Genomic DNA, 23564 nt, shown 5'->3' with positions numbered 1-23564 from the left:
CAAATACACTTCTTTCTTACACACTGTCTTACATTTGAAAGGAGAAAATGGCAATGGGCAATGTGAGAAGGTAGCCTCTTTCTAGCCTTGTTACCCCCACTTTTGGCCTGTTTGTGAGTGTATGTCAGGGTGTTTGTCACTGTTTTCACTGTCTCACTGGGATCCTGATAGCCAGGCCTCAGTGCTCATAGTGAAAACACCATGTTTTCAGTATGGTTGTTATGTGTCACTGGGATCCTGCTGGTCAGGACCCCAGTGCTCATAGGTTTGTGGCCTATATGTATGTGTCACTGGGACCCTGTCACACAGGGCCCCAGTGCTCATAGGTGTGCATGTGTATGTTCCCTGTGTGGTGCCTAACTGTCTCACTGAGGCTCTGCTAACCAGAACCTCAGTGGTTATGCTCTCTCATTACTTTCAAATTGTCACTGACAGGCTAGTGACCATTTTTACCAATTTACATTGGCTTACTGGAACACCCTTATAATTCCCTAGTATATGGTACTGAGGTACCCAGGGTATTGGGGTTCCAGGAGATCCCTATGGGCTGCAGCATTTCTTTTGCCACCCATAGGGAGCTCTGACAATTCTTACACAGGCCTGCCACTGCAGCCTGAGTGAAATAACGTCCACGTTATTTCACAGCCATTTTACACTGCACTTAAGTAACTTATAAGTCACCTATATGTCTAACCTTTACCTGGTAAAGGTTAGGTGCAAAGTTACTTAGTGTGAGGGCACCCTGGCACTAGCCAAGGTGCCCCCACATTGTTCAGAGCCAATTCACTGAATTTTGTGAGTGCGGGGACACCATTACACGCGTGCACTACATATAGGTCACTACCTATATGTAGCTTCACCATGGTAACTCCGAATATGGCCATGTAACATGTCTATGATCATGGAATTGCCCCCTCTATGCCATCCTGGCATTGTTGGTACAATTCCATGATCCCAGTGGTCTGTAGCACAGACCCTGGTACTGCCAAACTGCCCTTCCTGGGGTTTCTCTGCAGCTGCTGCTGCTGCCAACCCCTCAGACAGGCAGCTGCCCTCCTGGGGTCCAGCCAGGCCTGGCCCAGGATGGCAGAACAAAGAACTTCCTCTGAGAGAGGGTGTGACACCCTCTCCCTTTGGAAAATGGTGTGAAGGCAGGGGAGGAGTAGCCTCCCCCAGCCTCTGGAAATGCTTTGTTGGGCACAGATGTGCCCAATTCTGCATAAGCCAGTCTACACCGGTTCAGGGACCCCTTAACCCCTGCTCTGGCGCGAAACTGGACAAAGGAAAGGGGAGTGACCACTCCCCTGACCTGCACCTCCCCTGGGAGGTGTCCAGAGCTCCTCCAGTGTGCTCCAGACCTCTGCCATCTTGGAAACAGAGGTGCTGCTGGCACACTGGACTGCTCTGAGTGGCCAGTGCCACCAGGTGACGTCAGAGACTCCTTGTGATAGGCTCCTTCAGGTGTTAGTAGCCTTTCCTCTCTCCTAGGTAGCCAAACCCTCTTTTCTGGCTATTTAGGGTCTCTGTCTCTGGGGAAACTTTAGATAACGAATGCATGAGCTCAGCCGAGTTCCTCTGCATCTCCCTCTTCACCTTCTGATAAGGAATCGACCGCTGACCGCGCTGGAAGCCTGCAAACCTGCAACATAGTAGCAAAGACGACTACTGCAACTCTGTAACGCTGATCCTGCCGCCTTCTCGACTGTTTTCCTGCTTGTGCATGCTGTGGGGGTAGTCTGCCTCCTCTCTGCACCAGAAGCTCCGAAGAAATCTCCCGTGGGTCGACGGAATCTTCCCCCTGCAACCGCAGGCACCAAAAAGCTGCATTACCGGTCCCTTGGGTCTCCTCTCAGCACGACGAGCGAGGTCCCTCGAATCCAGCGACACCGTCCAAGTGACCCCCACAGTCCAGTGACTCTTCAGCCCAAGTTTGGTGGAGGTAAGTCCTTGCCTCACCTCGCTGGGCTGCATTGCTGGGAACCGCGACTTTGCAAGCTACTCCGGCCCCTGTGCACTTCCGGCGGAAATCCTTCATGCACAGCCAAGCCTGGGTCCACGGCACTCTAACCTGCATTGCACGACTTTCTAAGTTGGTCTCCGGCGACGTGGGACTCCTTTGTGCAACTTCGGCGAGCACCGTTTCACGCATCCTCGTAGTGCCTGTTTCTGGCACTTCTCCGGGTGCTACCTGCTTCAGTGAGGGCTCTTTGTCTTGCTCGACGTCCCCTCTCTCGGCAGGTCCAATTTGCGACCTTCTGGTCCCTCCTGGGCCCCAGCAGCGTCCAAAAACGCCAAACGCACGATTTGCGTGTAGCAAGGCTTGTTGGCGTCCATCCGGCGGGAAAACACTTCTGCACGACTCTCCAAGGCGTGGGGGATCCATCCTCCAAAGGGGAAGTCTCTAGCCCTTGTCGTTCCTGCAGTATTCACAGTTCTTCAGCCTAGTAAGAGCTTCTTTGCACCAACCGCTGGCATTTCTTGGGCATCTGCCCATCTCCGAGCTGCTTGTGACTTTTGGACTTGGTCCCCTTGTTCCACAGGTACCCTCAGTCAGGAATCCATCGTTGTTGCATTGCTGATTTGTGTTTTCCTTGCATTTTCCCTCTAACACGACTATTTTGTCCTTAGGGGAACTTTGGTGCACTTTGCACTCACTTTTCAAGGTCTTGGGGAGGGTTATTTTGCTAACTCTCACTATTTCCTAATAGTCCCAGCGACCCTCTACAAGGTCACATAGGTTTGGGGTCCATTCGTGGTTCGCATTCCACTTTTGGAGTATATGGTTTGTGTTGCCCCTATCCCTATGTTTCCCCATTGCATCCTATTGTAACTATACATTGTTTGCACTGTTTTCTAAGACTATACTGCATATTTTTGCTATTGTGTATATATATCTTGTGTATATTTCCTATCCTCTCACTGAGGGTACACTCTAAGATACTTTGGCATATTGTCATAAAAATAAAGTACCTTTATTTTTAGTATAACTGTGTATTGTGTTTTCTTATGATATTGTGCATATGACACTAGGTGGTACTGTAGTAGCTTCACACGTCTCCTAGTTCAGCCTAAGCTGCTCTGCTAAGCTACCATTATCTATCAGCCTAAGCTGCTAGACACCCTATACACTAATAAGGGATAACTGGGCCTGGTGCAAGGTGCAAGTACCCCTTGGTACTCACTACAAGCCAGTCCAGCCTCCTACAGGCAATAATACATGTTCTTCATTTCTGTGTTCCCCAGTGTCTCCTGATAAAAATGGTACCTCACTTGTGTGGGTAGGACTAGTGCTCGCGACAGGAAATGCCCCAAAACACAGCGTGGACACATTACTGTAGGAGGCTGGCCTGGCTTGTAGTGGATACCAGAGGTACTTACACCTTGTGCCAGGTCCAGATATCCCTTATTAGTGTCGAAGAGGTGTTTCTAGCAGCTTAGGCTGATAGAAGATAGCTATGGCAAAGAAGCTTAGGCTGAACTAGGAGACATGTAAAGCTCCTATATACCACTGGTGCCATATGCACAATATCTTAAGAAAACACAATACACAGAGTTACTAAAAATAAAGGTACTTTATTTTTATGACAATATGCCAAAAGTATCTCAGTGAGTACCCTCAGTATGAGGATAAGTTATATACACAAGATATGCAAGATATATGTACACAAACCAAAATTAGGTAAGTAATAGCAAGAAAAGTAATGCAAACAGCGTAGAATTACAATAGATTGCAATAGGAGCACATAGGTATAGGGGCAACACAAACCATATAATCCAAAAGTGGAATGCGAACCACGACTGGACCCCAAACCTACGTGAGCTTGTAGAGGGTCGCTGGGACTGTAAGAAAACAGTGAGGGTTAGAAAAATAGCCCACCCCAAGACCCTGAAAGGTAGGTGTAAAGTGCACCTACTACCCCCCAGAGAGCCCAGAAGTCGTGATAGGGGGATTCTGCAGGAAGAACAAACCCCAGCAATGCAACAACAGTGGATTTCCGGACCTGAGTACATGTAAGACAAGGGGACCAAGTCCAATAGTCGCGACAGTGTCAAGAGTGGGCAGGAGCCCAGGAAATGCCAGCTTAGGGTGCAAGGAAGCTGCCACCTGTTGGAAGAAGCTTGGAGTTCTGCAAGAAAGAAGAGGACTAGGAACTTTTCCTTTGGAGGATGGATGTCCCACATCACGATGAAGCTTGCAGAGGTGTTCCCACGCAGAAAGACCGCAAGCAAGCCTTGCTAGCTGCAAGGGACGCAGTAGAGGTTTTTGGGTGCTGCTGTGGCCCAGGAGGGACCAGGATGTCACCACTTGGAGGAGGAGACAGAGGGGGCGCCCAGCAACTCGGGGAGCCCTCACAGAAGCAGGCAGCACCCGCAAAAGTACCTGAACAGGCACTTGGAAGGAAAGTGAACCGGAGTCCACGCAAAGTCACAAAAGGGAGTCCCACGACGCTGGAGGGCAACTCAGAAGGTTGTGCACTGCAGGATGGAGTGTCGGAGACCCAGGCTTGGCTGTGCACAAAGGAAATCCTGGAAGAGTGGACAGGAGCCGGAGCAGCTGCAAATCAAGCGGTACACAGCAATGCAGTCTAGCGTGGGTAGGCAAGGACTTACCTCCACCAAACTTGGACTGAAGAGTCACTGGACTGTGGGAGTCACTTGGACAGAGTTGCTGAGTTCCAGGGACCACGCTCGTCAGGATGAGAGGGGACCCAGAGGACCAGTGTTGCAGTCTTTTGGTGCCTGCGTTAGCAGGGGGAAGATTCCATCGACCCACAGGAGATTTCTTCTGAGCTTCTGGTGCAGGGTGAAGGCAGGCTACTCCCAGAGCATGCACCACCTGGAAACAGTCGAGAAAGCTGGCAGGATTAGGCGCTACAATGTTGCTGGTAGTCGTCTGGCTACTTTGTTGCGGTTTCGCAGGTGTCCTGAGCAGTCAGCGGTCGATCCTTTGGTAGAAGGTGAAGAGGGAGATGCAGAGGAACTCTGGTGAGCTCTTGCATTCGTTATATGAAGAATTCCCCAAAGCAGAGACCATAAATAGCCAGAAAAGGAGGTTTGGCTACCAAGGAAGGAGGATTGGCTACAAAGAGAGGTAAGAGCCTATCAGAAGGAGCCTCTGACGTCACCTGCTGGCAGTGGCCACTCAGAGCAGTCCAATGTGCCCCCAACACCTCCGTTTCCAAGATGGCAGAGGTCTGGGACACACTGGAGGAGCTCTGGACACCTCCCCTGAGAGGTGCAGGTCAGGGGAGTGGTCACTCCCCTTTCCTTTGTCCAGTTTCGTGCCAGAGCAGGGCTGGGGCATCCCTGAACCGGTGTAGACTGGCTTATGCAGAGATGGGTACCATCTGTGCCCATCAAAGCATTTCCAGAGGCTGGGGGAGACTACTCCTCCCCAGCCTTCGCACCTATTTCCAAAGGGAGAGGGTGTAACACCCTCTCCCAGAGAAAATCCTTTGTTCTGCCTTCCTGGGCCAGGGCTGCCTGGACCCCAGGAGGGCAGAAACCTGTTGGAGGGGTTGGCAGCAGCAGCAGGTGCAGTGGAGACCCCGGAAAGGCAGTTTGGCAGTACCCGGGTACTGTGCTAGAGACCCGAGGGATCAGGGAATTGTCCCCCCAATACCAGAATGGTATTGGGTTGACAATTCCATGATCTTAGACATGTTACATGGCCATGTTCGGAGTTACCATTGTGACGCTATACATAGGTAGTGACCTATGTATAGTGCATGCGTGTAATGGTGTCCCCGCACTCAGAAAGTCCGGGGAATTTGCCCTGAACGATGTGGGGGAACCTTGGCTAGTGCCAGGGTGCCCACACACTAAGAAACTTAGCACCCAACCTTCACCAGGTGAAGGTTAGACATATAGGTGACTTATAAGTTACTTAAGTGCAGTGGTAAATGGCTGTGAACTAACGTGTACATTATTTCACTCAGGCTGCAATGGCAGGCCTGAATAAGAAATGTCAGAGCTCCCTATGGGTGGCAAAAGAAATGCTGCAGCCCATAGGGATCTCCTGGAACCCCAATACCATGGGTACCTCAGTACCATATACTAGGGAATTATATGGGTGTACCAGTATGCCAATGTGAATTTGTAAATTTAGTCACTAGCCTGTTAGTGTCAAATTTGGAAAGCAGAGAGAGCATAACCACTGAGGTTCTGGTTAGCAGAGCCTCAGTGAGACAGTTAGGCATCACACAGGGAACACATACAGGGCACATACTTATGAGCACTGGGGCCCTGCCTGGCAGGCTCCCAGTGACACATAGACTAAAACAACATATATACAGTGAAATATGGGGGTAACATGGCAGGCAAGATGGTACTTTCCTACACAACCCCCCCCCTAAAAAAAAGGACAATAAGACTAGCCATGACCTGATGAGCATTCATTGTCTAAGTGGAAATATCTGGAGAGTCCATCTGCATTGGAGTGGGTACTCCCAGGTCTATGTTCCACTGTATAGTCCATTCCCTGTAGAGATATGGACTACCTCAACAATTTAGGATTTTCACCTTTCATTTGTTTTAGCCAAAGTAGAGGTTTGTGGTCTTTCTGAACAATAAAGTGAGTGCCAAACAGGTATGGCCTCAACTTTTTCAGTGCCCAGACCAGAGCAAAGGCCTCCCTCTCTATGGCAGACCAACGCTTTTCTCTAGGGGTCAACCTTCTGCTGATAAAAGCAACTGGTTGATCCTGGCCCTCAGAATTCAGTTGTGATAAGACTACCCCTACCCCTAATTCAGATGCATCAGTTTGAACAATTAATTTCTTGGAGTAACATGGTCTTTTTAGGACAGGTGCAGAGCACATGGCCTGTTTGAGCTCCTCAAAAGCTTTCTGACAGCTAGCTGTCCATAATACCTTTTTAGGCATCTTCTTACTAGTGAGATCATTAAGAGGGGCTGCTAGGGAGCCATAGTTTGTGAATTGGTAGTGCCCTCCTATAGTTGAAAATGCAGTTTTGGGTTTAGCATCCTCTGCCAATACCCTGCAGTCAAATGAAAGGTGCTAAGATACTTGGCAGATGCCAGTGTATCTATGAGCTCATCTGCCCTGGGTATAGGGTGAGAATAAGTTTTTGTTACCTGGTTGAGACCTCTATAGTCTACACAAAACTTAATCTCCCTTTTTCCATCTTTTGAGTGAGGCTATGGTACAAGCACCACAGGACTCGCCCATGGGCTTTCAGAAGGTTCAACCACTCCTAGATCAAGCATTTTCTGTGCTTGTTTTATGCAGTCCCTGACATGGTCAGGCTCCCTTTAGATTTTACTTTTGATAGGCAAGCTGTCTCCAATATTAATTGTGTGTTCACACCAGAAAGTTGTGCCTGGCACAATTGAAAAGAGGTCAGAAAACTGTCCAAGGAGATTTATGCAGTTGTCTTTCTGTTCTGTAGTCAGACAATCTGCCAAAACTACTCCCTCCACGAAAGCATCAGATTCAGTGGTGGAAAAGAGATCAGGGAGAGGGTCACTCTCTTCTTCCTGTCCCTCATCTGTTGCCATGAGCAGGGTGAGATCAACCCTGTCATAGTACGGTTTTAGGCGGTTGACATGAATCACCCTAAGGGGACTCCTGGCAGTGCCCAGGTCCACCAGATAGGTAACCTCACCCTTCTTTTCAACAATGAGATAGGGTCCACTCTATTTGTCCTGGAGAGCTCTTGGGGCCACAGGCTCCAATACCCACAACTTCTGTCCTGGTTGGTACTGGATCAGAACAGCCTTCTGGTCATGTCATTGCTTATGGAGCTCTTGGCTGGCCTGAAGGTTTTTACTGGCCTTTTTCATGTACTCAGCCATTCAGGATCTTAGGCCAAGTACATAGTCCACTATGTCCTGTTTGGGAGCTTTTAAAGGTTGTTCCCAACCCTCCTTCACAAGTGTTAGTGGACCTCTTACAGGGTGTCCAAATAGGAGTTCAAAGGGGCTGAAGCCTACTCCTTTCTGGGGTACCTCCCTGTAAGCAAAAAGGAGGCAAGGTAACAGGACATCCCATCTCCTCCTGAGTTTTTCAGGGAGTCCCATTATCATACCTTTGAGAGTTTTATTAAACCTCTCTACCAGTCCATTAGTCTGTGGATGAGAAGGAGTGGTGAACTTGTAGGTTACACCACACTCCTTCCACATTCCTTTCAAGTATGCAGACATAAAGTTGCTACCCCTGTCTGCTACAACCTCTTTTGAGAAACCCACCCTGGAAAAGATTCCAAGGAGGGCCTTTGCCACTGCAGGTGCTGTAGTGGTCCTTAGAGGAATTGCTTCAGGATATCTGGTGGCATGGTCCACTACCACCAAAATAAACCTATTGCCTGAAGCAGTAGGAGGGTCGAAGGGGCCAACTATGTCAACCCCTACCCTTTCAAAGGGCACCCCAACCACAGGTAGTGGAATAAGGGGAGCATTTGGAGTGCCACCAGTCTTGCCACTGGCTTGGCAGGTCACACAAGACTTGCAAAAATCTTTAGTGTCCTCTGACATCCTAGGCCAGTAAAACAGGGGGACAAGCCTTTCCCATGTTTTGATCTGACCCAAATGCCCAGCCAAAGAAATGTCATGTGCCAGAGTTAGGAGGAACTCTCTACTGCAGGGGAATGACAAATCTCCTGGCTGCTCAGGGTTTTGGGTCCCTTGCCTCGGTGTACAAGAGGTTGTCCTCCCAGTAAACTCTATGTGAGTCACTGACATTCCCATTTTGCTGCTTGACAGCTTGCTTTCTGAGACCCTCTAATGTGGGACAGGTTTGCTGTGCCACACTCAGCTCTTCCCTGGCAGGCCCCCTCCACCCAAAAGCTCAGCAGTGTCTGCTGCCAGCTCATCTGGTGAAGGTTCTGCACAAGGAGGACATTCCTCTTCCTCAGAAGGAGAATCATCTGTAGAGGGAGGGATAGTGGGTAGAAATTTACCCTTGCTACCCCTAGCTTTAGGGAGCACTTGGTCCATTGTTTCAGGATCCAAGTTACCCTGTCCTTTTTGCTTTTTGGCCTGTGCCCTTGTCAAAGCAAAAATATGCCCAGGAATGCCCAGCATTGCTGCATGAGCCTGCAACTCCACTTCTGCCCAAGCTGATGTCTCTAAATCATTTCCTAGTAGACAGTCTACAGGTAAATCTGAGGCAACCACAACTTTCTTTGGACCAGTAAACACCCCCTGCCCCCCCCCCCCCACCCAGTTGAGATTCACAACAGCCATGGGGTGGCTAAGAGTGTTGTTATGAGCGTCTGTCACTTGGTATTGCTGACCAAGTAGGTGTTGTTCAGGGTGGACCAGTTTCTCTATTGCCATGCTAACGCTGGCACCTGTGTCCCTGTAGGCCTGAGCCTCAACACCATTTATTAGGGGAAGTTGCTTGTACTTATCCATATTAAGGGGAGAAGCAACCAAGGTGGCCAAATCAATGGCACCTTCAGAGACTAACACAGCCTCTGTGGTCTCCCTAACAAGACCAACCCCAACTAAATTACCAATAGTGAGCACAGCTAGTCCCTTGGATTGGCTATTTGTAGTTTTGCTCCCACCACCACTGCTATTACTAGGGGCACTAGAATTTGCAGCAGGGGTTGTGGTAGTGGGAGGTTTGGTGTTTTTCTTTGGACATCTGGCATCAGTTGTCCAATGGCCTTTGATTTTACACAAATAACACCAAGGCTTTTTAGGTGGATTATTGGAAGAGGAATTGGACCCACCACCCCCACCAGAGGATTTTTGTGGGCCTGATGAAGACTCAGTTTTACTTTTGTCCCCACCCTTGTCAGAAGACTTACCATCCTTCTTCTTGCCATCCTTGTCACCCCCTGTATGAACATTTATGTTCACGCTTGTTCTGACCCATTTGTCTGCCTTCTTTCCCAATTCTTGGGAAGAGGTCAGATCTGAGTCCACTAGATATTGGTGTAACAAATCAGACACACCAAGCCCAGTAGTCGCGACAGTGTTGAGAGTGGGCAGGAGCCCTGGAAATGCCAGCTGAGGGTGGAAGGAAGCTGACACCTGTTGGAAGAATCTTGGAGTTCTGCAAGAAAGAAGAGGACTAGGAACTTCTCCTTTGAAGGATGGATGTCCTACGTTGCGATGAAGCTTGCAGAGGTGTTCCCACGCAGAAAGACCACAAACAAGCCTTGCTAGCTGCAAGGGTCGCGGTAGAGGTTTTTGGATGCTGCTGTGGCCCAGAAGGGACCAGTATGTCGCCACTTGGAGGAGGAGACAGAGGGGGTGCCCAGCAACTCAGGGAGCCCTCACAGAAGCAGGCAGCACCCGCAAAAGTACCTGAACAGGCACTTGGAAGGAAAGTGAACCGGAGTCCAAGCGAAATCACAAAAGGGAGTCCACGACGCCGGAGGACAACTCAGAAGGTTGTGCACTGCAGGATGGAGAGTCGGGGACCCAGGCATGGCTGTGCACAAAGGAAATCCTGGAAGAGTGCACAGGAGCCGGAGCAGCTGCAAATCACGCGGTACACAGCAATGCAGTCTAGCGTGGGGAGGCAAGGACTTACCTCCACCAAACTTGGACTGAAGAGTCACTGGAATGTGGGAGTCACTTGGACAGAGTTGCTGAGTTCCAGGGACCACGCTCGTCAGGATGAGCGGGGACCCAGAGGACCAGTGTTGCAGTCTTTTGATGCCTGCGTTAGCAGGGGGAAGATTCCGTCGACCCATGGGAGATTTCTTCGGAGCTTCTGGTGCAGGGTGAAGGCAGGCTACTCCCAGAGCATGCACCACCCGGAAACAGTCGAGAAAGCCCGCGGAAATAGGTGCTACAATGTTGCTTGTAGTCGTCTGGCTACTTTGTTGCGGTTTTGCAGGCGTCCTGAGCAGTTAGCGGTCGATCCTTTGGCAGAAGGTGAAGAGGGAGATGCAGAGGAACTCTGGTGAGCTCTTGCATTCGTTATCTGAAGAATTCCCCAAAGCAGAGACCCTAAATAGCCAGACAAGGAGGTTTGGCTACGAAGGAAGGAGGATTGGCTACCAAGAGAGATAAGAGCCTATCAGAAGGAGCCTCTGACGTCACCTTCTGGCACTGGCCACTCAGAGCAGTCCAGTGTGCCCCCAACACCTCTTTTTCCAAGATGGCAGAGGTCTGGGACATGCTGGAGGAGCTCTGGGCACCTCCCCTGGGAGGTGCAGGTCAGGGGAGTGGTCACTCCCTTTTCCTTTGTCCAGTTTTGCACCAGAGCAGGGCTGGGGGATCCCTGAACCGGTGTAGACTGGCGTATGCAGAGATGGGCACCATCTGTGCCCATCAAAGCATTTCCAGAGGCTGGGGGAGGCTACTCCTCCCCAACCTTCACACCTATTTCCAAAGGGAGAGGGTGTAACACCCTCTCCCAGAGGAAATCCTTTGTTCTGCCTTCCTGGGCCAGGGCTGCCTGGACCCAAGGAGGGCAGAATCCTGTCTGAGGGGTTGGCAGCAGCTGCAGTGGAAACCCCGGAAAGGCAGTTTGGCAGTACCCGGGTTCTGTGCTAGAGACCCGGGGGATCATGGAATTGTCCCCCCAATACCAGAATTCCATGATCTTAGACATGTTACATGGCCATGTTTGGTGTTACCATTGTGACGCTATACATAGGTAGTGACCTATGTATGGTGCACGCGTGTAATGGTGCCCCTGCACTCACAAAGTCCGGGGAATTTGCACTGAACAATGTGGGGGCACCTTGACTAGTGCCAGGGTGCCCACACACTAAGTAACTTTGCACCCAACCTTCACCAGGTGAAGGTTAGACATATAAGTGACTTATAAGTTACTTAAGTGCAGTGGTAAATGGTTGTGAACTAACGTGGACGTTATTTCACTCAGGTTGCACTGGCAGGCCTGTGTAAGAATTGTCAGAGCTCCCTATGGGTGGCAAAAGAAATGCTGCAGCCCGTAGGAATCTCCTGGAACCTCAATACCCTTGGTACCTCAGTACCATATACTAGGGAATTATATGGGTGTACCTGTATGCCAATGTGAATTGGTAAATTTAGTCACTAGCCTGTTAGTGACAAATTTGGAAAGCAGAGAGAGCATAACCACTGAGGTTCTGGTTAGCAGAGCCTCAGTGAGACAGTTAGGCATCACACAGGGAACACATACAGGGCACATACTTATGAGCACTGGGGCCCTGCCTGGCAGGCTCCCAGTGACACATAGACTAAAACAATATATATACAGTGAATTATGGGGGTAACTTGGCAGGCAAGATGGTACTTTCCTACAATCACATTTGCCCAAAGAAAACAGAAGTTTTTTGTAAAGTGCCTAGCTGTGGATTATGGCTTCTAGCTTAGCCGGCACCTAGGGAAACCTAGCAAACCTATACATTTATAAAAACTAGACACTTGCAGGTGTGCTTCGAAGCCTGATTACAGCAGAGCAGGTTTTTTCATTTTTTCCATACATACTGGTTGGATTTGGCACAAGGGTGAGTGATGGTTCAGTAGATCAACTTTTATTAACAAGAGATTTTACAAAAGTGAAATGCACTGTTAATAACTGAAAAGCCAAAAAACTGAACCAATGACTCACAGATCGTGAGCTGTAAAGCCATGTCAAGGCACCATCCGCTTTACAGTCCACTCACACACCTTTCATACGTGACATGCATAAGACCATTCACACCGCCAGCCGCAGGCCCAGCACATTACAACACTCACACCAACCGACAGCTTCATTCACCGCCCATCACTTTAATACACCCACATGCCTGACACAGCAATCACACCAGCTGACAGAGTCTGTGGACTGGCGTTTGGCTAGCAGTGTGTTGTATTGGCCAACAGCACGTCACTATTTACAAAGCTAGCCAAGCGCCACTCTACGCAAACCGCCATCACTTTTTTTTTTTTTTTTTAAACAAAAAAGAAACCACTAACTAATTAGTGGTTTCTTCCCCCTTGGGTGCAGATGGGCCTACAAAAAAATAAGCCGATCTGCCCACAAGGGGGGCAGAAATGGCCAACAGTTATGTATCCCCTTTGGGGTGGAGACCCTTGCCCAAGGGGCCACCTCCCCCACACCATGAAAACAGAAAAAAAACATCCCTGGCGCCTTAGTGGCTTCTGTCCCCTTGGGGCAAATGTGCCTAAAAACTAATAGGCTGATCTGCCCCTAAGGGGGGCAGAAATGGCCAACAGTCATGTGCCCAAGGGTCTGCCCCCAACACAAAAAAACTGAAACAAAAACAATCTCTGCCACCTTACTGGATTCTGCCCCCCTTGGGGGCAGATGGGCCTAAAGAAAATAGGCTGATCTGCCCCTAAGGGGGCAGAAATGGCCAACAGTTGTGTGCCTCCTTTGGGGGGGTTACCCTTGCCCAAGGGGCCGCCCGCCCACACAAAAAAAACAAAGGAAGAAATCCCTGGCATCTGTGGGGCTTCTGCCCCATGGGCCTAAAAATAATATGCTGATCTGCCCCATTATTACCTAAGGAATGGGGAAGGTATGCTGATTTGTACTTGCCCCCTTATTATACATCTGGCGTACTTTACCTCTCATGTTAGCGCTGGTGCTATATGTTTCCCAGTGCCATCGGTATTATGAAAGGGGATACACAGGCATCTGTGGCCCCCTTTGTAATACCATTGTGCCTGGGGCACAGGCCTGTTGCGCCCCTGCGGCACTGTATATAATACGGCCCCTGGTATTCCAAAGACGCAAATTATTCCCCATTCTGGGCTAAATACATTGTAATCCCTGTTATCTCACAGGGAAATATCACCCACTATCATTAATTACAGCCCTGGAATTTTCCCACAGAGATAACTGCCATCTCGTAATGTGGCCTTTTATTAGCCACCTATCCAGGAGACAGTCTGCATCAAAACAATCTTGCACACAAGTCTGGTCGTGGTTGTGATGGGCTATCTGACTGGATCCACATGCCTGAAATCATCCTCTGTAAACTTAAAGGCACTCTGCCTTCCAAGCTAAAAATTAGTACTATCCAAGTACAGGGCTCCTTAATCTCCAAATGTCTCCCTAAACTAATTAGAATGGAGAAACACTTCCTGACAACACCCAGAGGTCATTTTCCTTTGTACTTAGTTTGGATACCGTTGACATCACCACCTCTTGCTTGACTGCCCCACGAACATTTTGCACCTACTCAACATTAAGACGATATGCAATGGAATATTACTCCTCCCCCTTCAAGGCTTATCCACCTTTGGAGATCATTTGGGCGTTTGCCTGTTGTATTCTCTTATGACATAGGAAACTTCCAATGTTGTTTAGCACTTTGCCTCTCTTTTAATGCAACCCCCACTCGCGGGGAACTGAGATGACTGTTGGTAGCTTAAGCACTTTTTATCAAAAGTACCAAGAAGTTCATCACCACCAACAACCAGTAGCTCAACAGAATTGTAGTTTGAGTATGACATTTCAGACCACAGTGATGGTTTATGGCGGATTAACATCAACCCATTACTGTAATATGCTCTGTTTTTCCTATGAATATTAGTTTGGCAGAAGAAGGGAGTCGGACAGGGTAGCTGCTTTGGAGAACTAGGTTGTTGCCATCCTTAGAACAACGCAATTCTCTTTCACCTCCTCAATCAGAATATGAATTTCTAGAGAGTGTTTTGATTGAATCTATGATTTATGACGATGGGCGCCCTTCCAAACTGAATTTGCACCAATTCTGACTATCTGATTGTGGTAACTTGTTATTGCCCTGTAACCTGGTCAGTATCCTAAACGTAAAGTACAATGAGACTCCATACCATTCCACTTATTAACCCTGATTTATAAAGGGCTAACTCACAAGTGAGACCTGCAAATTTCGTTTGTACTAAAATGAAGAGAGAGAGAGAGAGAGAGAGAGTCCTTAAGCTATGCACATTATTGCTGGTCACAATTGCTAAATCATCTTTATAGACCTGTAATTTAATTTGGTCTGTCTGATTTTCTTTTAAGGCTTAGTGTGTTAATTTCTACATTTTACCATACATTTACAGGTGGTGTAAGTTTAAAAACGGTGCATTCCCCAAATATCAAAGAAAACAAAGAAACATATTTTCATACAGATTTAGAAGGCGACGGCAGAAGCAAAAGTGAGTAAAAACCATGAGTCATTGTGTGAGAAAAGTAACATTAATCAAGTATTTGTTAATCTATTTTGCTTGAAATGTGACACCAATTCTTCAGTCTGTAAAATCCTGAAATCACTGGATGAAGGTAAAGTACAGGATGTCTGTGAAAGGTAAGTATTTCCTTAGATGTAAGGAGATCTTATGTTTGTAGCATGTGTGGCTGTAGATAAAAAAATGTTGCATACTTCTGCCATCTGGTGCTGGGCTCAGACGTTACAATTTATTTTTCTTCTAAGCACACGGTCACCAACTCCCACCGAAGATTGTTTTTTTCCACCATTGGATTCAGATGTATTCAGCAATGACTGAGATGGATGCGATCCTCATGGAAATTCTGGGCCTAACTACTCCAAATTTTGAGATTAACAGCTTGGATTTAAAGCCCTGTGCAGTCAACCTTTATTCAGCTGTAATTCCACGGAGGGGAACACAGCTCTACTCTCACCTACCTTGAACACTTAGCTTGAGCAGCAGGCTCCCAAGCCTTCAACTTAATTCAGTCTTCTTTCGATCTCCGCGGAGCTCCCCTTGAAGAAAGCAGACTGGGCGGAGGTGATGGAACGAACTCCCTTTCAATTCTGACCAAAGTGTAACATGAAATACCTCTAGGCAGACCAGCATGACATTTGCAACCTCTGCCTCTCCCCTCGCCCTTCACCACTATGACACCACTTTGTGAGTCCTGCCACGCCATTCGGTGTAAGAAGACACTGAGGTACCGACTGGGTGCACAATAAAATACAGAAGCTGTCATCCTCCGAAATGCCTGACATTTTCATTAAGCAGGAACTGCTCAGCATTGAGGTTGAAGAAGCAAGTCCCTCTAGGATCCCAGTGGCCTAACGGATGTCCAACCCTGAGACGTTTTCCTCGAGCACTTCAGATGAAGATCAAGACAAGACGTTGACAGAGTCAACACCAACAGGGCCTCACACCAAAAAGACAGGGGCATGAATATTAATGCTTTTCATCCCCCTGACCCAACTGTTCAGCCGGGTGGTCTACCTAGGGGTGTAAATTACATCGAAGAAATGTCCAGTGTACTAGGCCCACTATTTTAACTTCTAGTGTACCTTGTGTGCGTTCTAGCACGGTGCCGTTTAATGCACAACTCTATCCTGTGGTTGGATTGAACTATAAGAGGCCAGGATATTCTACGGGACCTTGTCCTATACCTGACAGTTTTGGTTTACCTCCAGCTGACACTCCTTATGTCCTTACTCTGATGAATGTACCATCTCTACCTGAAAACACTTGCATTTAAAAAATAAAATGGTACACTGTGTTAACAAACAGCTGGGACGGAACACACAATTCTTTCTTTATATTAATTTAGTGAGGAAGTTTGCGTGGGTGGTGTCGTGGTGAACTTCAAAAACCCTTCGTCAGCTGGCCTGTTGTTAATTGATTTGACATTTGGGCATGAGATCTCTTCAGGCATTTTAGCACTTCCCCTAGGCTATTCTTCTGAAACTCATTTACCAAGTGGTTAAGGTAACAGCACGGCCCTCGCTATTCCAATTGTAACTGATATAGTGCCTGCACTTGGTAGCAACATAACATTCTAGCAGATTTACACTCCTAAGTTCCTAAGCAGACAATGATTGACTGCTTCCTGTTCACAATGTGAACTTGCTTTTTAGCCAGAAAGGTAATTTATTGTACTCTGGGTATGATAATACCTTAAATCTTGTTTAAGTTGGAATATAGCTGGAATGACTGGTAAATCAGGCGATTTGGATTTGTAGTCCTTTTTTGCAGAAATTTAATATGGTTTGCCTTCAAGGAGCTGTTGGTTCATTTTTTTTCTTGATGATTATACTTCTTACATAGGCGGGCTTTAGGGTGGTCTCCTTTTTATGAACACCTTTAACTTTTACCAGTTCACCAAATTTGGCTGCTTTTCTGTCAAACTTTTTCGAATTCTCCTACTTTACTAGTTAATTTTTATAATACCTTTTGCCAGCTACAATTTCCTGTCGAGCCTAGATACTCGGGATTTTTTTTTAGAAAGGTCGTCAGTTCGTAATAGTGCCAGTACATTGGCCATTTTAGCTGGTGATTTTAATTTGATTTCCCTGCCCCTTGGGGTTGTTTTTTTTATTACATAGTACCCTCGACCCTGTTTTACCTGATGCCCTGCACTTAATTCACACAAAGCAAGGTGAATTAATGATTTCTTTTATAAGCGTTTTTAATTTATTCTCAAGAATGTTTCTCGCCTCATAGTTGCTCGTGTTCTAGAAGTACCTACCTTTGTAGGTAGAGGCCGTTTCACAGTGATTCTCTTCATTTCTTCTCCTTTGGTCCACCTTCCTATAGAATTTGACGTATTGTCAGACCCTTGAAGTGATCATAACCCCTTAATAGCATATTTTGCATGGGATTTTAAAATAAGTAATCCTGTCTGCCTTGTTATGGACAATGTTAGAGCCCATACACAAGGGCGATGTCTCAAGTGGAATAGGGTTCTCCCTGATGCTTTTTATCATGAACGTTTTAGAGATTGTCAGCAAAGTTTGGATACTTGTCTGATCATTACTTCCTGTGATGTTTCCATTGTTAGTTGTCTCTATAGGTTTTTTTTGTTTGTGAAAAAATCTAATTTTTGTTGACCTGCACTGCCAAATTTACAGGTACTAATCCTTACAAATGGCTTGATAATCAGTGTTCTAGGGTCCAGCTTGACCTGCTGGAGGCTGCTAAGAATCCTGCTGGAGGCTGCTAAGAATCCCAGAGATCGCTTAAGGGTTGCCATTTGTTTTGCCACTTATGAGAGAGTTCTTAAAAACCTCAATGTTTTTCTGAAAAAGGAGGCATAGAATCAATTCTAGCAGATCCAGGTACAGTTTTAGATTTTGGAAAATTATCAATCATTCTTTGTTAAAGCCATCAATAGAGCCAGCACTGTCTTCCATTATTTTTCCTGATGTATGGGTCAGTAATTTTAATGCCGTCTGTGACGCACCAAGCATTGTCTCTGAGTATTGTGATTTTCCCTTGAAAGATGGCTCTCATGTGCTAATGTTTCCTGGCAAGAGGTCAAATATGCTATCCAAGAGCCTCCCAAAAATACACCCCTGGCCCTGATGGGGTACAATTGGATGTTTTTAAAACTACCACTGCTCTCTGGGCTCCTCTGGTTATTTTATACATTAATAGGGCTGTTAGGCAACTTATAGCCAAGATTCGATCTACTTCGTTCATAGTGCCTGGATGTAAGAAGAGGAACAGAGCTGATACCTATTGTTACCAACCTATTTTTTTCATTAGCTCTGTGATGAAGATCATAGGATGGATGGTACTAAATAGATTAATGACTGTAATATATTATCTGATGTTAAGTATGACTTTGGCCAGGCCTTGGGACGGTTGATCAATGTCTTAATTGGTACTTTATTGGTAATAAATGTACAATTGCCAAGCAAGGAGTCATACATCTACCTTTCATGGATCTAAGCTCTGCATTTGTTAGGGCCAACAGGAAGAAACTCTGGGATAGTATGGTGCGTTTGGGAGGTGAGGTCAACATAGTTAACTTGTTGCACAAATTGCACTTCAACCTCTCTGCTTCAGTCCAGTATTGGCCCAATAAGTATTCCACCGAGCACCCTAGACGTAACCAGGTGGTGCGCCAAAGATGTAATATGGCAACATTTTTATTTACTTTACTTATAAACCATTTGGAGAAAACACTGGTTAACAGTGGCAAGGATATGCGCCAAATTGGCCTACCTTGGATACCTGTGTTGCTGTATGCCAAAGGTCTTCAAACGTTTTGGCTCTCATTCCCCCAAAGCAAAATATTTTTAAGTTGGGGTCTCCTCCAAAACGTATGGCAAGGTTTACGAAATCGAGAGGGGCAGGGGTGGCACCTAATAGATCATTACAGGGAGACTTTGTCTGTGGCTCATAATCACCAATATATGTGAGATGTATAAAAGAGCAAAGCAGTCAAAAAGCATTAATTGGCCCAAACACTCTGGTCCCCATTATTGGGGTTTTGTAAGCCCCCATGCTCCTGTCCCCCAATGCAACTGCACGTGCTCCCCTACTGGTAGCTGTAGCCCTGAGTAGCATGCTATCTCCTGTGCCTCTTTCACTCTTTCTTCACCATGCTTGACGAGCACCGCAATCTGAAACACTCTCTTTGTCGCTTTTGAGTTTTCTATATCACAAACATGGCCCAAGGGCATTGGAACGCTCTACATGATTACCGGTTACATTACACAAGGTCAGATTCATTTTTATTAAGACACAGAGAGATTAAGTGATTTGCCAGGAATAACAAGGTGTTGAGCCAACACAAGGACTTGGAACCTGGTTCCCTAGTTCAAAAGTGGGTCGCTGCCAACTTTAGGCCACATCTCCTCCCTTTCAGAAAAAAACATGAGCTCCCATGTGCTGTCCCCCTTTTTGTCACAGTTGTGTCCTTGGCCCTAATGGTAGCAAGAAAAATTAACCCCACACTTTTTTTTAAAGAAAGACTGTCATAAATGTGATACAGCTGCCCTTAAGAACCCTGCACCTCAGTGCCACTGCACCTGCATCACTAGTGATTGCTACTGCCTTGTAAAGAATACTGCCCTTTCTTACAAACATGGACTCTGATCTTGCCCCCTCCCGTCCCTTCAATCTTTCTGATAACCAAATTATAGTGTCCTCTATGCTTCAGATTTCCTCACCGCTAGGCCATTGCTCCGAGGCCCAAAGTAACACTTGCAGAGCAAGTGTGTACTGTGCCCTGATACAAGGAAGGATAGTACAACAGCCGTAACTGAGATTTAGCTGGTACCTCATGCCTCTGGGCCCTGACGCCACTCTACCTGCAGCATTTATGATACCTACAGCTCTGCAGACCAGGCTGGTTCACTCCACTGGACCATCACTCCTACTCCTGAGGCACAAAAGAGGCTTTCTGCCCCTTTGTGTAAAAACAAAGGAAAAAGCCCCACATATCACCCACCGTCTTGTTTGGGCCCTGTTCAATGCACAACAAGCATGGCCTGGATCCTAATACTAGCAAATGGACCTCCACCCCCATTTTCATTGTAAGTCAGTCATAAATAGGGTGCAGTGGTCACTTACATCCCTGGCCACAGTACCAGAACATCTGCTGCACTAATGATAATGATGGCCCTTAAAAACACATCCATAGTCACTCTTCCACACGACATAGTGCAGAAAAAACTGGCTTTATCCATTAGTAAAAACAAAAAAAACAAAAAATATGAGCCCTCAAATCTCTTTGACACTATTGATAAATCTTACACTTTTGGTCTCTTTGTCCTGGGCTATTACTCTTTCTCCTGGGCTATTACTCTGAGGCTCCAGAGGTCCGAGAGATCTGATATTTTCATCTGAATGTAACCCTGCTGGCCTTCTCTCTGCCACCTCCTGGACTCATCCTTTTCCAAAAACAATTATATCATTAAGGCCGGGCCATTGGAATTATGTGGCAGGTGAGGACCAAATTATGTGGAAGTGTTAACAAAATTATGCGGCAAGAAGAGGCAAAATATGCAGCATAATATAGAATTTCCTGGCTTTTGTAAAATACATTTTCAATTCAATTAAGGACACGGAGGCGAGGATTATACTTTACTTTCTTTGCTTTATTTAACAGCAGCCATATCAAACATTATCAGACTACAAATCCGATGAACACTTGGGATAAAAGTTCATCGCAGTTCATCCAGTCAGGGATCACATATCCTCCTCTGTTCCCATTGCCTTTCTCTTTCTTCGTGCAACAATTTGCAGAACTGTAGGAAAGTACCCTCTTTTTGGCATGTTGCCCCCAATTTCTGCCTGATGTCAGTGTGTTTGACTGGGTCAATGGGATCCTTCTAACCTGGACCCCAGTGCTTATGCTCTCTCTCATCTCAAATTTGTCACTACATCCTGATAACCCACTATTTCACCCCAAATTGGCATACTGGTGCCCCCTTATAAGTCCCTAGTATATGGTACTTAGGTACCCAGGGCATTGAGGTTCCAGGGGATCCCTATGGGCTGCAGCATCACTTTTGCCACCCATAGGGAGCCCTTGCAAACGCTTCTGCAGGACTGCCATTGCAGCCTACGTGAAATGGTGCAGCCATTTTCACTGCACCAGGTCACTTATCAGTCACCTATATGTCAGGCCTTCCAACCCTGGAGGCTAGGTGCAAAGTACCTGTGTGTGAGGGCACCCCTGCACTAGCAGAGGTGCCCCCACATCGTCCAGGACCATTTCCATGGACTTCGTGAGTACGGGGACACCATTCTAGGCGTGCACTGGACATAGGTCAATACCTATGTCCAGCTTTACATTGGTAACTCCGAATATGGCCTTGTAATGTGTCTAACAACTGGGAATTGTACCCCAGTACTGATTCCAGTATTGGTTTTACAATTCTGTGCAGTCTGGGGGCTCCACAGTGGACCCCAGGTACTGCCATACCAGGCTTCTGAGGTTTTTCAGGCAGCCCCAGATGCTCCCACCTCACATACAGGTTTCTGCCCTCCTGTTGCTCAGGTAGCCCGAGCCCAGGAAGGCAGAACAAAGCAATTCCTTTGGGAGAGGGATGTTACACCCTGTCTCTTTGGAAATAATTGTTACAGGCATGGGAGGGGTAGCCTCCCAGAGCCTCTGGAAAACTTTGAAGAGCTCAGATGGTGCCCTCTTTGCATAATCCAGTCTACACCGGTTCAGGGACCCCCAGTCCCTGCTCTGGCGTGAAACTGGACAAAGGAAAGGGGAGTGACCACTCCTCTGTCCATCACCTCCCCAGGGGTGATGCCCAGAGCTCCTCCAGAGTGTCCCTGAGTTTTGCCACCTTGGAATCCAAGGTTGTGGGGCGCCCTGGGAGCATCTGAGTGGCCAGTGCCAGCAGGTGATGTCAGCGCCCTCCCCTAATAGGTGCTTACCTGTGTATCTGATGAATTCCCCTTTCAGGGCTATTTAGGGTCTCTCCTAGGTGTTTCCTCAGATTCAGATTGCAAGACTCGAGCAGGAATTCTCTGCATCCTTTACTTCATTTTCTATCAACGGAACTGCATCTGGACCCTCCAGGAACTCCACAAACTGCAACAAAGAAGCAAAGACGACTTCTGCAACATTGTATCTTCAGCTCCTGCCAGCAACTGCAACAGTTTACAGGTGGTGCATCCTCCGAGGACTGCCTGTCTTCAGCCTGCATCAGAAGAAGCCAAGGAATCTCCCTTAAAATGAAGGAGTCACTTCCTTGCTTCAGCAGGCACCCCTCTGCAGCGACGACTGGTGGCGTGGGTCCCCTCTCCTGGCGACGAGCGTGGATCCAGCAACAAGGGTGGTGGACTAAAATGACCCCGACAGTCCCAAGGTCAAGCCGTCCAACTTTAGTGGAGGTAAGAGCTTGCCTCCCCACGCCAGACAGTACCCCTGTGCACCGCGTGATTTGCAGTTGCCAAGGCTTGTGTGCGACCTTCCATGAAGTTCTTCGTGCACAGCACAGCATAGGCTCCCAGCACTCCATCATGAGACGCACAGCTTCCTGAAAGGTTCTCAGACTGCGTGGGATCCCTTTGTGTCGTGCTGCATGGGCCTCCATTTGCACCTTCTTTGTCCCCGTGCTGTGAGACTCCTGTGTGCTCTGCCTAGTCTCCTGAGGGATCTCTGAGTTGCAGAGAGCCCCCTATGTCTCCCTCTCCTGGGGAGAAGTCACCAGGTCCCTCCTGGTCCCGGGCAGCGTCATTTTCCACTAACCGTGTGCTTTGTGTATGCCAAGGCTTGTTGGTGGGATGGAGCGACGCAAACTAGACTGCAATCATCCATCCGGCCTGGGACATCATCTGCATCAAGCAGGAACCCACATCAGTCTTTTTGAGTGCAGTACTGACTGTTCTTCACCAGTGGTTCTTTTTTTGCGCCTTCATCCACGTTAGCAGGGTCTCCTGTTCTCCCTGGACTCTTCAGTGCTTCTTGGACTTGGCCCCCTTCTTCTACAGGTCTTCAGGTCCAGGAATCCATTGTTGGTGTCTTGTAGTCTTTCCTGGTTCTTGCATTATATTTTATCACAACTTATTGTGTGTTCTAGGAAACTTACTGTGATTTACTCCTGTTTTCCTGGGCTCTGGGTTCTATTACTAACCTTTGGTGTTTTCTTACACTCCCAGCACCCCTCTACACACTACACTTTCCTAGATGGGAAACCGACTTTCACATTCCACTATTTTAGTATATGGTTTGTGTTCCCCCTAGGCCCATTGCAACCTATTGTGATTTTCACTATGTGCACTGTTTTCTAACTGTTTTTACAGCTGTTTCTGCATTCTACTGAATATACTGTGCATATTACTTACCTCCTAAGGGAGTATAGTCTCTAAGGTATTTTTGGCATTGTGTCACTAAAAATAAAGTACCTTTATTTTGGTAACACTGAGTATTTTCTTTCATGTGTGTAAGTATTGTGTGACTACAGTGGTATTGCATGAGCTTTGCATGTCTCCTAGAT

The 23564-nt window shown here is 47.3% G+C and overlaps 1 protein-coding gene across 3 annotated transcripts in view; it reads left to right on the top strand.

Annotated features, from left to right (window-relative positions):
- The window catches only part of LOC138282298 (zinc finger protein 12-like), a 489476-nt gene that overhangs the window by 259698 nt on the left and 206214 nt on the right, over nt 1–23564 (top strand). For all 3 annotated transcript variants that reach the window (XM_069219682.1, XM_069219684.1, XM_069219683.1), the window contains one exon: nt 14953–15048. In XM_069219682.1, coding sequence (XP_069075783.1) covers nt 14953–15048 — 96 coding nt within the window. The remainder of the gene's footprint in view (nt 1–14952; nt 15049–23564) is intronic.

This window comes from Pleurodeles waltl, unplaced genomic scaffold, assembly GCF_031143425.1.
Source record: "Pleurodeles waltl isolate 20211129_DDA unplaced genomic scaffold, aPleWal1.hap1.20221129 scaffold_94, whole genome shotgun sequence".
In the NCBI taxonomy this organism is placed as follows: Eukaryota; Metazoa; Chordata; class Amphibia; order Caudata; family Salamandridae; genus Pleurodeles; species Pleurodeles waltl.
Note: the sequence above shows the minus strand (reverse complement) of the source record. Positions and strands in the feature narration are given on the sequence as shown.